Genomic DNA, 13,879 nt, shown 5'->3' on the forward strand with positions numbered 1-13,879 from the left:
AAGGCTTCAGCAGGCAGGTGGCATCTCTGGAACCTCCAAGTATTAGATCCATGTTATCCACCTGCACCAAGTGAAAACTACCTTGCCCAAGTTGCCTATCCCTCTTCTCTGTTGCCATCTGGACCTTCCAGCCTTCCATCTCCCCTGCTGTGCTTTCAGCTTTCATTCTGACCAAGAGTGAGTCAGGGCCCTAATCTCACCAGGACTGCCCACAGCCACCCCCTCATCCCTCTGACTTCAGTATCTGCTTGGTGTCCAACTCTGAAATGGACTAGGCTAGAGCTTGCTGACCACTGGACCAGATCCTTTGGCACTCATCCTGCTGCGCTCATCTGACAGCAAAATAGTTTCTGTGAGATTAATGCCACTTTGATTTTGTTCCATCCAGCATGCTGAGGAAGTCGGGCGGGGGGGGGGAGAGATCTAGGCTCCCCCAAACCTGTGTTCAGCTTTAAAAAGAGTACAATGTGCTGTGAAAGGGAGCTAAAAATATATCCAGTTTACCTAGGATCACTTGTAATTGAACCACCTACCCTTCTAAGAGCTGGAATGTGATTCTCTAATTTTCAGGATCTGACAGCTGCAGGGAGAAGCGTGCCAGCATTGTCTGCGTTTCTTTTGCTTTTTTGAAATAGCATCTCAGGTTCTTTCATGATATTCTTCTCTTTGCAACAGACAACTTTACCCCCTGACTTCTATGCGGTTTCTACTAAACACACACCAGCTATCTCCTGCTGTTAGCTTGTCAGTTCCAGCCAGCTGTGCAAACGTCGGCCCTCATAGGACTGGAGGGCTGTGTGTTCCTCTGCATCGTTAGAGGAGAAAGCAACATGCCGGCAAGTAAAAACATAAGCCAGGGTTGACCTTTCTGTGGATGAAGTGTTAAGACCTCTGCTGAGGATACGATTGCTGGTATGTGAGAGTCCAGGGAGAGAAGGCATTAATTCATCTGAGTGCCAGCGTGAGTGAAGGCCAGGACACAAGGGGATACAGCAAGCCAAACCTAGGGAGTGGTGGGCAAAGACATAGCAAACCAGGTCAAATAACAGTTAATTAAGATCTCTAGCACCACATCCAAAGTATTAGGGACACAGAAATTAGGAACCAAGTGGTATAAAGGCCATCCCAGGATCACACACCCCAACCACCTCAAACCAAAAGGGTGTTCAGTTTAGCACACGCTGTCCTCTATAGCAGCTGGTCAGACAGCCAGGGAAGCTCAAAACCACTGCAAAGGGGCATCCACTATGCTAGTGTTAGTTCTCCCCAGTCACATGCTCAGCACCATTTATAATTTAATAAGACTCTTTCATAGTTGTTTTTTAAGCACTCAAGAGCTTGGAGCGCTTAAAACTTCATTAGAGCTTTAAAACTATGGAGAAGGTGCAAAATGAAGTTTATTATGTTAATTCAAAAATAAACTAGAATATGTGCCAAACCCATCAGTGGTGTTTTCTCAAAACAGCAGTGAACATGAAACTATGGTAGGCTGCTGGGGTCCTCTTTTTCATTTAGAAAAAAACAATGGCAGGGAGGCCATGAGAGGTTTATAAAATTGTGCACAGTGAGTGCAGATAAGAGTGTCTGCCACTTTCTCATGCTACTAGAACTCAGGGTCATCCAATCAAGCTGATTGGAGATTCAAGACAGACACACATTTAATTTATGGATTTCACTTCCACGAGTTGTGGTGACTGATGGCCAGTAGCAGCTTAGATGGCTTTAAAAGGGGACGAACAGCTTCATGGAGGAGTAGAGCCTATCAGTGGCTTTATGGAACCTCCGCAACAGCTTCTGGAGGCAATATGGGAGAAGCCTCCGGTAGGCCAGCATTGGAAGCAAGATGCTGAACAAGACAGCCCTCTGGTCTGAGCCAGCAGAGCTCTTCTTAAGCTTTTGTAGAAAACCTCCTAGGCCCAAACTGATGGAAGTTAGAAGGTATTTGAACATGCCCGCCTGCTCTTCCCCCTCCTTGCCTTACTCCACATTGCAGCACAGCCATGAGCTCAACTTCCTTTGCTCGCCAGTTTCCTGTTCCACCGTTGTTATGGGTCTTAACAGTTTAGCTCCTTTACAGATTGTTCCTGTCAGGTGCATTGACAACGTGGAACATTTTTTATGTACTTTACAATACACTGAACTAACAGCAGATAAGACAAAGCGTTTGTGGTTCTCCCTCTCTCTCTTGCAACACTCTGCTGCTGAGTAATTAATCACTGCTTTGCGTAGCAGGAATGTTATGATTGTCTGCTTTCAAATTTGACTAAAACAAAGGTTAAGTGTGAAGCTGAAGTTAATATACTACCTAGGAGGATTTAAAAAAACAGTCTTGGGTTTATGGAATAATAGGAAATAGTGGACTTGCAACAGGATTAGGTGTTGAAACCAGAATGTCACTTTCCTTTAAAGACTCTTATCTCAAGGGTTTGTCATCTAGCTGTCTTAGGTTGCAAAGACTGGCTGCTGAAGCCATATTTGGTATGGGGAATAGTGCCCTTTACTTCAGAGAAGATAATGCAGCAGGGGAAGGGCCAAAACTCTATGCTTAAGTTCTTTGCATTCAGCAAGAGCTACCGTGACTGCTGCTTCTTCCTTGAACTGTCTGCCTCAAAGTCTTGCTTCTTAACCTCTCCCAACCTTTTCCTTACCCTTTCCTCCCACAGTCTCTCATGGCCCCCAGACCCAAAGACTGTGGAGCCCCACAGATGGCTGGTGCTACTTCTGCCTGCTCCCAGTTTTCTCAGACCCATGTAGAGCTGCAGTAAAAGCAGAAAGGGAGGCAATAAGAGCATCTCTGTTTGCTGCCTGCGAGCGGCACGTGGCTCCCATGGGCCACTTTAAGAGGGCCTTAAAGGTGACATAAAGCATGGAAATACAATAGTACGGGACCAGTCTGTCAAACCTGAAATGTAAGAAGGGTGTGTGCCAAAATGGTGTGTGCTATTCAGTTGTCCTTAGGAGTTAATGGGTTCCACTGGAAGAGTTAAACACGGAGGCCAAGAGACAAGACATCTGGATGGGGGCTTTTGGTTTACAATTCTCTAACATCAGCTGCCGAGGCAGGGTGACAAATTGCTTTTGATCTGAGAGGTTTTCCCAGAGCAGCCTGTTCAACCACACTGGCTGCCCAAGCAGTAACTGCTGGAATGGAGGGTGTATGTACAATAAGCTCATGACACATGCGCAAGCTTTCACATTTTCTCTCCTCACTCACCCTGACCCTGCACTTACCTCATCCCCTTTCAAGACTTCGGCGCCATTCAGTTCCCGGGCTTGGCTTGACTTCTGCAACATTTGCTTCTCTAGGTTGGACAGCTCTTCCTTGGCAGCCTGAAGCTCTTCAGCCTTGGCTGCCTTCTTCCGGGAAATGATGGAGGCCTGTTGGGTCATGTTTATCAATCATCATTGCAGCACACGGCAAGTTGAATCATTCCAGGTAGGGCAGCACAATGGGCAGAGTGGAAACGATCAAGGCATGAGATGCCAGCATACAATACAGACTCGAAACTAAATCCTTGGATTCATGTAGCTGCACTAGGTACTTCAGTACTTCAGACACATAATGACCTCGAAAGGAGAAGGAAAACAGACCCCCCCTTCCTGTAAAAGGACTTTGCTGCCTTGCTACTTAGAAATAATTCCTCCTCAACATGAGTGTGGGTAAGTGGCCACTTAATTAAAAAAAAAAAAACTTTTCCTGCCATCACAAAATTCCGAGAGGCATACCTAGGAGTCCCAGGCAGTCTCCCATCCAGGCACTAATCAGACTCAGACCAGACCAGTGCCTGCATTATGTGCCCTCAGCCATGTTCTGCGGCTTCTATGCTGCAGTTAAGAATCAGATTACCGTTGGCCAAGCATTCTACTTCGGCAGCCACATCTGATGATTTCCTTTAGTTCATTTTCAAAAATTAAAGATTTTAAACTGTAGCAATGAAGAGAAAGATCCTGCAGTTATTTCACCAGTATCTTAATGTAGATTTTCATAGCGTAGCCCTTCAACAAGCTATAGAAATAATTCCTCCCCAACACGGGTGTGGGTAAGTGGCAACTGTGCCACTTAATTTTTTAAAAAAAACTTTAATTTAATTTTAAATTTAACTTTAAAAAACCTTTAACACAGGACACAGATTAAGCAGAACAGACTCATAAAACACCAATAAATTGAAAAAAAGTCTGTATCCATGTTACAAGGCATATTTGATAAGACTTCTAAAATAGAAACAAATGTTGCTTAAGAAATTGAAAACAGTCACATTTTAAAATCTGAATCATATAGTCTAGAAGTGTGGGTATTATAGCCAGAAGGATACACATTGTATTATTATTTTGAACTGTTGGAGTTTTAATTTAGAGATTCTCACACCATTTCTCCATCAGACAAATATAACAACAAAGTTCCTGAAAATAGTAGGAATGGCAATTTTAAGAGCACAACACATTAATATTTCACCATGCATTAACATTCTGATGGACAACAGTTTCCAGAGGTCTTTTGCACCCGTTACCTAAGATCATTTATTTATCTAAAACTTTTCCATCCAGTCTTTACACAATTGCAGAAGGCGGCTTGCAGCATTTAACTGGAAATGTCAGGGATTGAACCTGGGACCTTCTGCACGCAAACCATGCACTCTGCTACGGAGCTATGCCCCCACCCATCACCCCCCACCCATTAGCAGGACTCTATGAGGTCATCATACAGACGGGGGAAATACAGAATCCAATTTAAGTGGCGACAGATAATATAATGAAAGAGGAATGCTTTTATTTCATTCAGGCCTCCTTGGGATAAATATAATAATTTTTAAAACAGCACAATCCATTATTTCCTTTTATGCAGCATTTTTAGTGTTGCTTTTAACAGAATAATGCTTTCCAGAGCATTTTATACTATAGCAAGTACCAAAAGGCTGCAGTTCAAACATACAGCTTCGGATTATGTTACAGAGTTCTAAAAATTAAACACAAGCCTGCTGTTTCTTCTTATTTAAAACATGGATTATACAGCAATAGTGTAGGCAGTTTTTGAGAACAGCCTCCACTCACCGGATTAAAAAGCTTTCTATAGCCTATCTATGGTGATTCAGCCTCTACGGTATCCATGCCTTTCCCTTCTCCAAACTAGGCCCATGGTGACAAATTGTGTTAAAAACATATGGGGTGATCTTGTGAAGCCGACGACAGTGCCCTGTGGAGCTGAGAGGAGTCTGCCATATGTTATTGACCAAGGGAAGCGCTCTGAATTCCTGGAATGGCTCATCCAAGGGACGTCAGCACTTTATATTAGGAGCCAGCTGGTCTCTTGTACCAGCACATTATGTAGCATTCTTAACCTTGTAACACATCACTCACTTAAACAAGATGCTGCAGGTCACATTCGCAACCAGATATCCTACCTTTTTAATGTACCCAACTCAACATTTTGACCACTGACTTTGGAGCTGTTTCACATTATACAGGTGGGTTGATCATCAAATTTGTAAATCAAAATATAAGCAAAATTCAAAGTCTCACAGGCAATTGGCTGCTCACCATAAGATCTTAAGATGAAGGGCTGTGTATAAATGCAATAAAAAATAAATAAATGATTTTTCAAAATAACATTTCTCCTTAGAGAAGACTTTGTTCTCACCTGTTGTCGATACATTGAAAATTTACTATCAATTGGTTCGTATTTCATCATCCGCTTCTCAATCAACTGATTGATTTGTATGTTGACCTCATTTATCTGAAATATAGATTAAAACACGAAGAACGCTTGTCATCTGAGAAAAGGTTTTCACAGCCAATGTAAAATTATGCCATTTTTATTGCTCTGCAACAGAAGAGACTTCCAGAAATTGCTTCAAACGTCAATAATGGATTCAAGCACAGTATCAGATCTAATTTTTTAAAAAGCAGCTCCAGGACTTTTCCAAAACCGCACAGGGTGTCTGGAAACATGTCATTAGCAATTACTCCTTATTTATTTAAATATCACCATTCCCTTCAGCCTCCCAGTCCAAAAGCTTAAATTCCTTATTCGCAAGGAAACTCTCTGAGCCAAAAAGCAAAGAGGCTGGTGGACCCATTCTGCAAAGTGTTTCTCTCTGTGAACTTTTCATTCAGTCACGATTAATAACTAGACTAAACGTCTAAAATTCCAGCCTCTTTCTTTCCCCAGAACAATTTCTTGCGATTTAACTGTGCTTTGAAAAGACACAGATGCTCCTCTTTCACAGCCCGTTTCTGTAATCTGCCCTGAACCCTGTGGGATGGCTGGATATAAATCAAGACACTTGTTAAAATAAAAGAAATCAGAGCAAGGACTCACCAGGCTGCTGCTTTAGGCAGCCAGTTTGGGTGCAAATAGCAAAAACTCCCCAATACCTGTTTGTTCACTTTTGGCACACTGCTATACGACAAAGAGTCTTGTAGCTTCTTCAACATATCTTTGGGCTTTAAGGTGCTACAAGGCTCCTTGCTGGTTTTGCTGCAAAACAAAGACCATGGCTATCCCTCTGAAAGTTGCTGTATTGCAGGAATGTCTCAAGATTTTGAGACTATATCATGACACAGACCTTGGAAACGAGTTCTCTCGGAGGCTCATGGCTTTGCACATGAAAGATTTCTAAATATCATCATATAGGAGGTGCTTATTTTCCCCTGCCAATATCAGTGCAGAGCGAGTATAGAATTCTGTTGGCCTGGTTTGCACATCACGTTAAACCACAGTTATAATAGCTGAAATCGTGGGTGCTTCACTATTCCTGCACTCCTTCTGTTGCATTATCTGAAGCTGGGCTGTAGTTTGCATCCCCCAAGCAAAGAATAAACCTTGGCTTGTTTGGAGAAAAACACAAACCATGAGCCCCTGTTCAAACAACAAAGCAAGCCAGACTGCACTAGTTTAGTTTAATTACAGCTTGACGTGACGTGCAAACTGGGCCATTATACCCACAATTCTTTTGACAAATGCATTCAACTATTTCACCCAAAGATGGGGGAAACTTATTTGGAATGAACTCACAAAAGACTCTGAGTTAATATACAGTTGCTAAGGACTTTGTATTCTTTTGGAGTTTCATGAATGAAGACATTGTGTGAAAGGGACATTTGCAGCTCCAGTTCATGAATATAAAATGGATGCCCTGGGATAGAAGCCCAGTGGTATCCTGGGATAACCCCCAGAAGTCTATTCCTGGACATTCAGTTGGTGCATAGGCAGTTCTGTTGCAAAAGAGTCCCTGAAGTGCCATACACAATAGTATACATTAAATCAAGGCCTGACAGGGGATCTGTTACCATGAGTCACATGAGTGTTCCTACTGCCATGGCCTTCATGCCCTCCTTGTGGGCTTCCCAGAGGCATTTTGCTGGCCACTGTGGGAAACCAAGATGCTGGACAAGATAAAGCTCAGAGCTGATCCAGCAGGGATCTTTTTTCTCTCTCTCTGATATATAATAATTATATTTGTAGAATTATATATGGGGGGGTTATTGAGTTGTTTTATTTTGATTATGTGTTTCGTGGTTTTATATTTTGACTTTGTTCTGTGAATCACCCTGAAATATGGGTATAGTGTGGTATATAAATTCAATCAATCAAATCAAATTAAAGAACAGATGAAATGAATTAAGATGAGTTGTATGAAAGGACATCAGAGGGGACGCTAAGTGGGCCTCACTGGAGAGAGAGTTCAGAATGTTGGGGCTCTTATGTTTGCAAAATTATCAGCAGGACATAAATGTGGAATGACTGACTTCTGGTGCTGCCGCCAGCAGGTCCCACAATAGCGGATGCTGGCCATGCAGCTAATTAAGGATAATCTTAAAGTAATTAGCCTTGCAAGTCCCTCCCCCCCATTAGGCGGGAGAACTTCCACGGATTGTCCGATAACTGCCTCTCGCTCTGATGGAATGCGGGGGCAGGGAAGTTGAGTGCATAGCACTGCACATATTGGAAACTCTCCAGCATGGTCGCCATGAGCAGAGGTACTTCTGTTTTTTAAGATGGATCTGAATTTGGATTTAAGAAACAGGCATGTTGTGGATGAAGGAGACAAGATAACCTACTAAATGAATCAGCCACTGAGTGCCAAGGTTTTGATCTGGAGAGGATTTCTTCGTAACTGGCTTGCTATGTAAGTGAAGGGGAGCCTCTGTTCTCTTTTTACGTTATATTTGTTGTTTTATGATTCGGCAAGCCTTCAATGAAGAAGAATTAATTACTAATGGAATGAAATTATTAATGGATGACAACTATAAATGGAATGCAAGAGGGATTCAACAAGAACTTTATAATTTTCTTTACGGAGTACTTGAACAAATAGATTGTGTAAAATACTATAATGATTTGTGACATTACTTTCTAAAGAGGGCTCTAACTCTGATTTATTATGGTTTTGGCGACACACCAGCTTGTTAGACAATCAGAAAGGATCAAAGAAGACAATGCTGGAAGTCTGCCAGGAGTCAGTTTTGAAAAAGCAAAATGGAGAAGCTGTGGCGTAATGATAATTGAGTCCTTGAAGGAGGAGTAATGTTGAAGAGGACTGATTGATTACAACATGAAGGAAAGGACAAATGTAAACAAATATTTCACACAGAAAGTTACAGGAGATAAATTCCCTTTGCAAGTAAATGGATATGGATTTGTTAAATATGAATGAAAGTCATCACACCAGCGGCTGCTGAAATAAAGGATTAAGATTGGAACTGTTGTATTTGGACTAATTAAGAGAATTGGAGCAAAATAAAATCAACTCCTGATAAACTGAACACGCAAAGTCATCCAAAAATGTTTAATTCGGAACTGAATAAATGGCTCTTTTGATTGTATTATGATTTGGTATTGTATTAATGTGGTCTGCATTGGACTGTTATTAATGAAAAATTAATTTAAAATACCTATTTAAAAAATGTGGAATGGTTAAGCAACTAAGCACTCTGGTATATGGGATGCCCTAGATCAGGGTTTCCCAAACTTGGGGTAAGCCAAAGTCCAATGAATGGATATTGATAGAGGGAGATCAAGGCACAGCCAGTCTCACCTTGTGTGGGTGCAAAAACTGATCTATTCTTGAAGGTGTGCAATTGGAGGAAGGAACACAAACACGCAGATCTCTGCCTGCCCCCCCCCCTTGCGAGAGGTGGAGGGAGCAGACCGATAAGTAAGCGCACAAATGCAGGAACTTTTTGAGTGGCTTGATGCTCACAAAATCTCTGATTGTGGTGCGTATTCAATTTCAGCCTTTTAAAAATGAGGTACCAAAAGGTGGACTCTATTTTTAGATCTATTTTTAGATTTCAAAGTCTAATTTCTATTTTTAAAATATATTTGATAGTTTGAGGAACACCGAATGATGTGGATTCCAATCTAGTCAGAATTAGTTGTGACTTAAGGCGATAGTCCTCTCTCCACTTGCCAGGGAGTAAGCCCCCTTGAACTTAGTTGAATGTAGGATTGTGCTGTAAGTCCCACTGAAAGTATTGAGGTTTTTGCAACCAACAAAAATAGCTTGAATAGCAATTAATCCCAACTCAGTTTTGATGTTTTGAGGCCATCAGTTTAGCTCATAACTGAAGCCTTAACAGCAACGTTATGGATGTTTTATAATTGTCTAGTGATTCTCTGAAAACCTCAAAAACTTTATCAGAATACTGAATTCACTACTTTTTAAAATTTTTGAGCAATTATGCTCTTTCACACCACAAGTTCAGCACACCTGCAAAAGGAACGGAAATTCCAGTGAACCTAATAAAAAAAGAGAAGGATTTGTTCACTCACAGGGCCAATTTGGGTTGTGTCTATGTGCGGGGTGCTTCCTAGCTCCCTTACTACATCTCTGATCAATGTCAGAGCATATCTGGAGCTTATTCAAGATCATCTATGTGAAAAATCTTGTATTCTCTTTTACCTATTCTTAGATTTCCCACAAACACAGAAAAAACGGTACAGTGGTACCTCGGGTTACAGACGCTTCAGGTTACAGACTCCGCTAACCCAGTAATAGTACCTCGGGTTAAGAACTTTGCTTCGGAATGAGAACAGAAATCGCGCGGTGGCGGCAGCAGGAGGCCCGATTAGCTAAAGTGGTGCTTCAGGTTAAGAAAGTTTCAGGTTAAGGACAGACCTCCAGAACGAATTAAGTTCTTAACCTGAGGTATTGCAGTCAATTATCAAGCCTTAACAAGCTCTAGATTTCAACATTTCAAATGCTGCAATAAGAAGGAAAATTGCTATGCTAAATTTTATGCCAAATTAGTCATAATGTTAGTATCTAAAACAAACAAAAAAAGACCGTGTACGTTATTACTTCAATGCGAATGCCAATCACACTCAGCATTCAAATTATTGCAGAAATATATGGAGCCTATTTCTCCATTTTCCTGCAAGCCCTGAGAGGACATAACTCTAACACATAAGGCTGTGAAGAAATAACCTTTTGAAATGCAAAATGAGTAATATAATTTCCTAATTAGCTTTGAGTAATAATCTGTATGTGTATTTTAGTGAGCACCTTGGAGTTTCTTGAAAAAAGTTAAAATAATTTCCTTATGATTTAAAGCAGAGAACAAGTTAAAATATTGATGGCTGTAGTGAGGGATAACAAAAATCTGACAACAGGCCAGCAGAAAACACGCTGGGTCTGGTCACATACGTTTTTACATTATGGTTCAAATACATTCAGCCCACTCTCAAAACATAATCTGTTTGCCTCAGATGGGGCATGCAGTACTATAATGCCCTCTTATTAAAGATGCCAGTAATACAGGTTATTTACATGCTGCCCTACCCCCAACTACTATGACACAACAACCTTCAAATGTTCATGGTGGAAACTCCTGCAGTGAACAGGGTTCCAAGTGCTCTCATCTCTTACAACCCAGCAGCCAGCAGAGTGCAAACAGGTGTCCCATGTTATATACCAATCTTTCTCCCCCCCAAAAGCTCAACAACTTTGATCAATCCAATGGGTAGATCACTGCCAGTGTTTTTAGAGTGGGAGTAGATCGCAGACTCTTGGGAGTTGGACATCGTGGTTATAGACCAACCACCAGAAGAATGGAGCAAGTAAGATGCACAAAGAAATAGCTGCTTTTAAAATGAATTCGTCAGATGTTTTTGAGCCCTTAAACATGGGAACTGAACTTTCTCTCTGTCAACATACTTTGGTTTCAAGTTCGTTGAGATCAGACTGGCCCATTGCTGGCTCTGCAACTACTTTCTGCAAGAAGTACAGCGACTGTTTCTTTATTTCCAGTTCTCTAGGAAATTTTTCAGAGACCAAATATGTATTGAACTTTGTCTCCTCTTCCAGTCTCTTCATTAAGCCTGGAAAACCAAAACGAACAATATGAACACATACCTAAACAAAGTAATGAGAAAGTCAGTTTGGTCTCATGCTGTAATAGCTGTAATTTAAACAAAAGTATTTAACAGTCAAATACCTTTATTTCTGTACCAACAAACAAGCAGGGGCATAGTGGGAGGAAGGGGTGCCATAGCCTCAGGCGCACAATTTTTAGGGGGCGCGAGCTAGGTGCCCCCATGCAAGGATCCCCATCCCATTCTGCCTGACACCGGAGGTCTCTGGGTCTCGGCCTGACCTGGCTGCAGTGCCCCTAGCCCTCTGGCTAGTGTTAGGGGGGATTTGCACAACAAGTGGTACAATGGCTGGCCAGGCTCCTCCCTGCACGGGCAGGCAGAAGAATAACACAGCCCTGTTTGGCTCCAGAGGCCAGGGCTGAGTGGATGTGTGGGCTCCACAAGCCCTTTGCACCCTGTGGGCATGCACTTGGCAGCGTTGGCTGGCCTGGCACAGGAGGTTCTATTGACCCTCTGTGCTCTGCCCCTGCCTGGCACACACACATGTCCCAGGCAACAGAAAAGGATGCAACACTGCTGCAAACAAGGAGTCTCCTGAGCTGCAATTTACACTGTACAGTATATGGATGAAAACACAACCTAGTAGCATATAACTTTGTAAGCTATACAAATCCTCTCTTCCAGGCAGGCCTGAATTCTTGCCACCTTGTGATTTGGTTATGAATTTCTTAATATCTGCAGGGGTGGTATGAAGGGTTATATTTTAGGTTTTTACAGTAGGTCACTCCTCCTCATTGTAGTTGAGAAATGCTGTAATACATTAATCAAGTATGTCACACCAGCTCAAAATCCAGAAGAAAAGGACTATGATGAGAATGTCCAAGATTGTACGGTGTATACATCAGTCACGTAGGTCCTCTCTATGTGTAAACCACTATGCAAAGGCTAAGCTGAATGTATGAAATGCAGACGGGGTGGAGCAGGCATGTCACAGGGAAAAGGTTGGAGCAATCCTACCAGGAATCTATTCAGAGCAGGGCTACAATGTTCAGGTTCACTGGCAATACTGAGTATAGGTATGGTCCTCAAGGCATACTGCTGTTGTGAACCCCTCAATACCGTCTGGCATGGGGCTGGGAGTGACAGGTGAGGAAGGCGAGCAGGAGGAGGGTGCTGTCCTAAGAGGGCTCCCATTCCTTTGCCTTCAGAGCTGGGGAAACAGAGGCAGTCCTGTTGGCTCCCTGTCTTGTCCCATCCACATAGTGGGATGGTTCCCTTGCAGCACGGGAGGACTAGGCAAGGGAGGGAAGCTGAGCAGCAGCAGCCACCGCCAGAGAGACTGACCTCTGTCCCATCACCAGGAACTTGGAGCCACCTTCATTGTTGGAAATATACCCATGCCCCTCACAAAAGCACTTGCTTCCAAGTGCCCCCACTCTCATAGGGAGAATCTCGTGAGTGCACCACCTCTCAGCTTTAAAAGCTGGTGGAGGGCCACAGCTGCTTGTCCATTCTTGGACTCCTGCTGCTGTTCTCAAACTCCCTAAGCACATATGTACCTGTAACCTGACCTGTATCATTGTAAGCCCTTGAATAAAGCTTTCTTACTTGCACATAACAGCCTCTGTCATAGCATTTGGGATGGGAGCCCTGACAACTGACAACTCAAGTTCCACTAACATCACCCAGGCTTGTGTGAATGGAAGATCTTGAGAATCAGGCTACAAATTGGGCTGTCACATACAGACTCTCATGCAAAAGTTCATTAAATTGAAATTGGTGTCATTCCTGGGAATACTATACTCAGATAGCTCAATGTACAATCTCCCTCATTCATGCTCTAATCTTAAGCTTATTGGATGCCTAAGTTCTGGAATAGCCAATTGGTATTCTTTTCTATGTTAGGAATATTCTAAATGTGCAAAGATGATTCTCAATTTGAGCACAGACTGTTCTCTGCTTCTAAAAACAGACATAATATTGTTTTGATGATGCTGGTCAGACCACATGGGAGTTTTGGTAAACTGAAGGGCAGCACAGAAATATTTTAAACTAGCAGCTGTGTACCCAGGATTGCTCAGGAATGTTAAGAACCCCCAACATCAGTCCATTTTTGAAGGTTCAGGCTGCCATCTTGAATTCAAAATGGCATCCAATTGTATCCTAACATAGAAAAGAGAACCCTGCTCCTTGATCTCGGGAACAAGCAGGCGAAATTTGGTTACAATATCTTAAGAGGTGTCAAAATGCATAGAGAACAAACAACTTTCCAAAATATATTTTGAACAATAAATATAAAAGGAGCTTGCCTTAAAGCAGTGGTCTTTTGCAAATTTCCTGTTTTAAAGCTGGTTAAAGGTGTGTTTTCACAGGCAGGGGGAAAGTGTTAACTTGCCAAGTGAAAACACACAGACAGACAGACAGACAGACAGAGCATTCTCTTTTGTGGCATTAAGTTTATGGAATATGCTTCCAAGTGATGTTTGCTTAGCTCAATCTTTTCCAGCAAGCAAAGGACATCAATTTTATTAGCATTCCTTTCGATAGCTCTTGGATTAATTGTAA

At 42.2% G+C, this 13,879-nt stretch overlaps 1 protein-coding gene across 2 annotated transcripts in view; it reads right to left on the bottom strand.

The window, feature by feature from the left end:
• The window catches only part of IFT81 (intraflagellar transport 81), a 48,297-nt gene that overhangs the window by 19,231 nt on the left and 15,187 nt on the right, over positions 1-13,879 (bottom strand). For both annotated transcript variants that reach the window (XM_081892794.1, XM_081892795.1), the window contains exons 9-11: positions 11,157-11,320; positions 5,636-5,731; positions 3,232-3,378 (exon numbers count right to left, since the gene is read on the bottom strand). In XM_081892794.1, the coding sequence (XP_081748920.1) occupies positions 3,232-3,378; positions 5,636-5,731; positions 11,157-11,320 (407 nt within the window). The remainder of the gene's footprint in view (positions 1-3,231; positions 3,379-5,635; positions 5,732-11,156; positions 11,321-13,879) is intronic.

The sequence above is a fragment of the Podarcis melisellensis genome, assembly GCF_964234715.1.
Source record: "Podarcis melisellensis genome assembly, chromosome: 16".
Lineage (NCBI taxonomy): Eukaryota > Metazoa > Chordata > Lepidosauria > Squamata > Lacertidae > Podarcis > Podarcis melisellensis.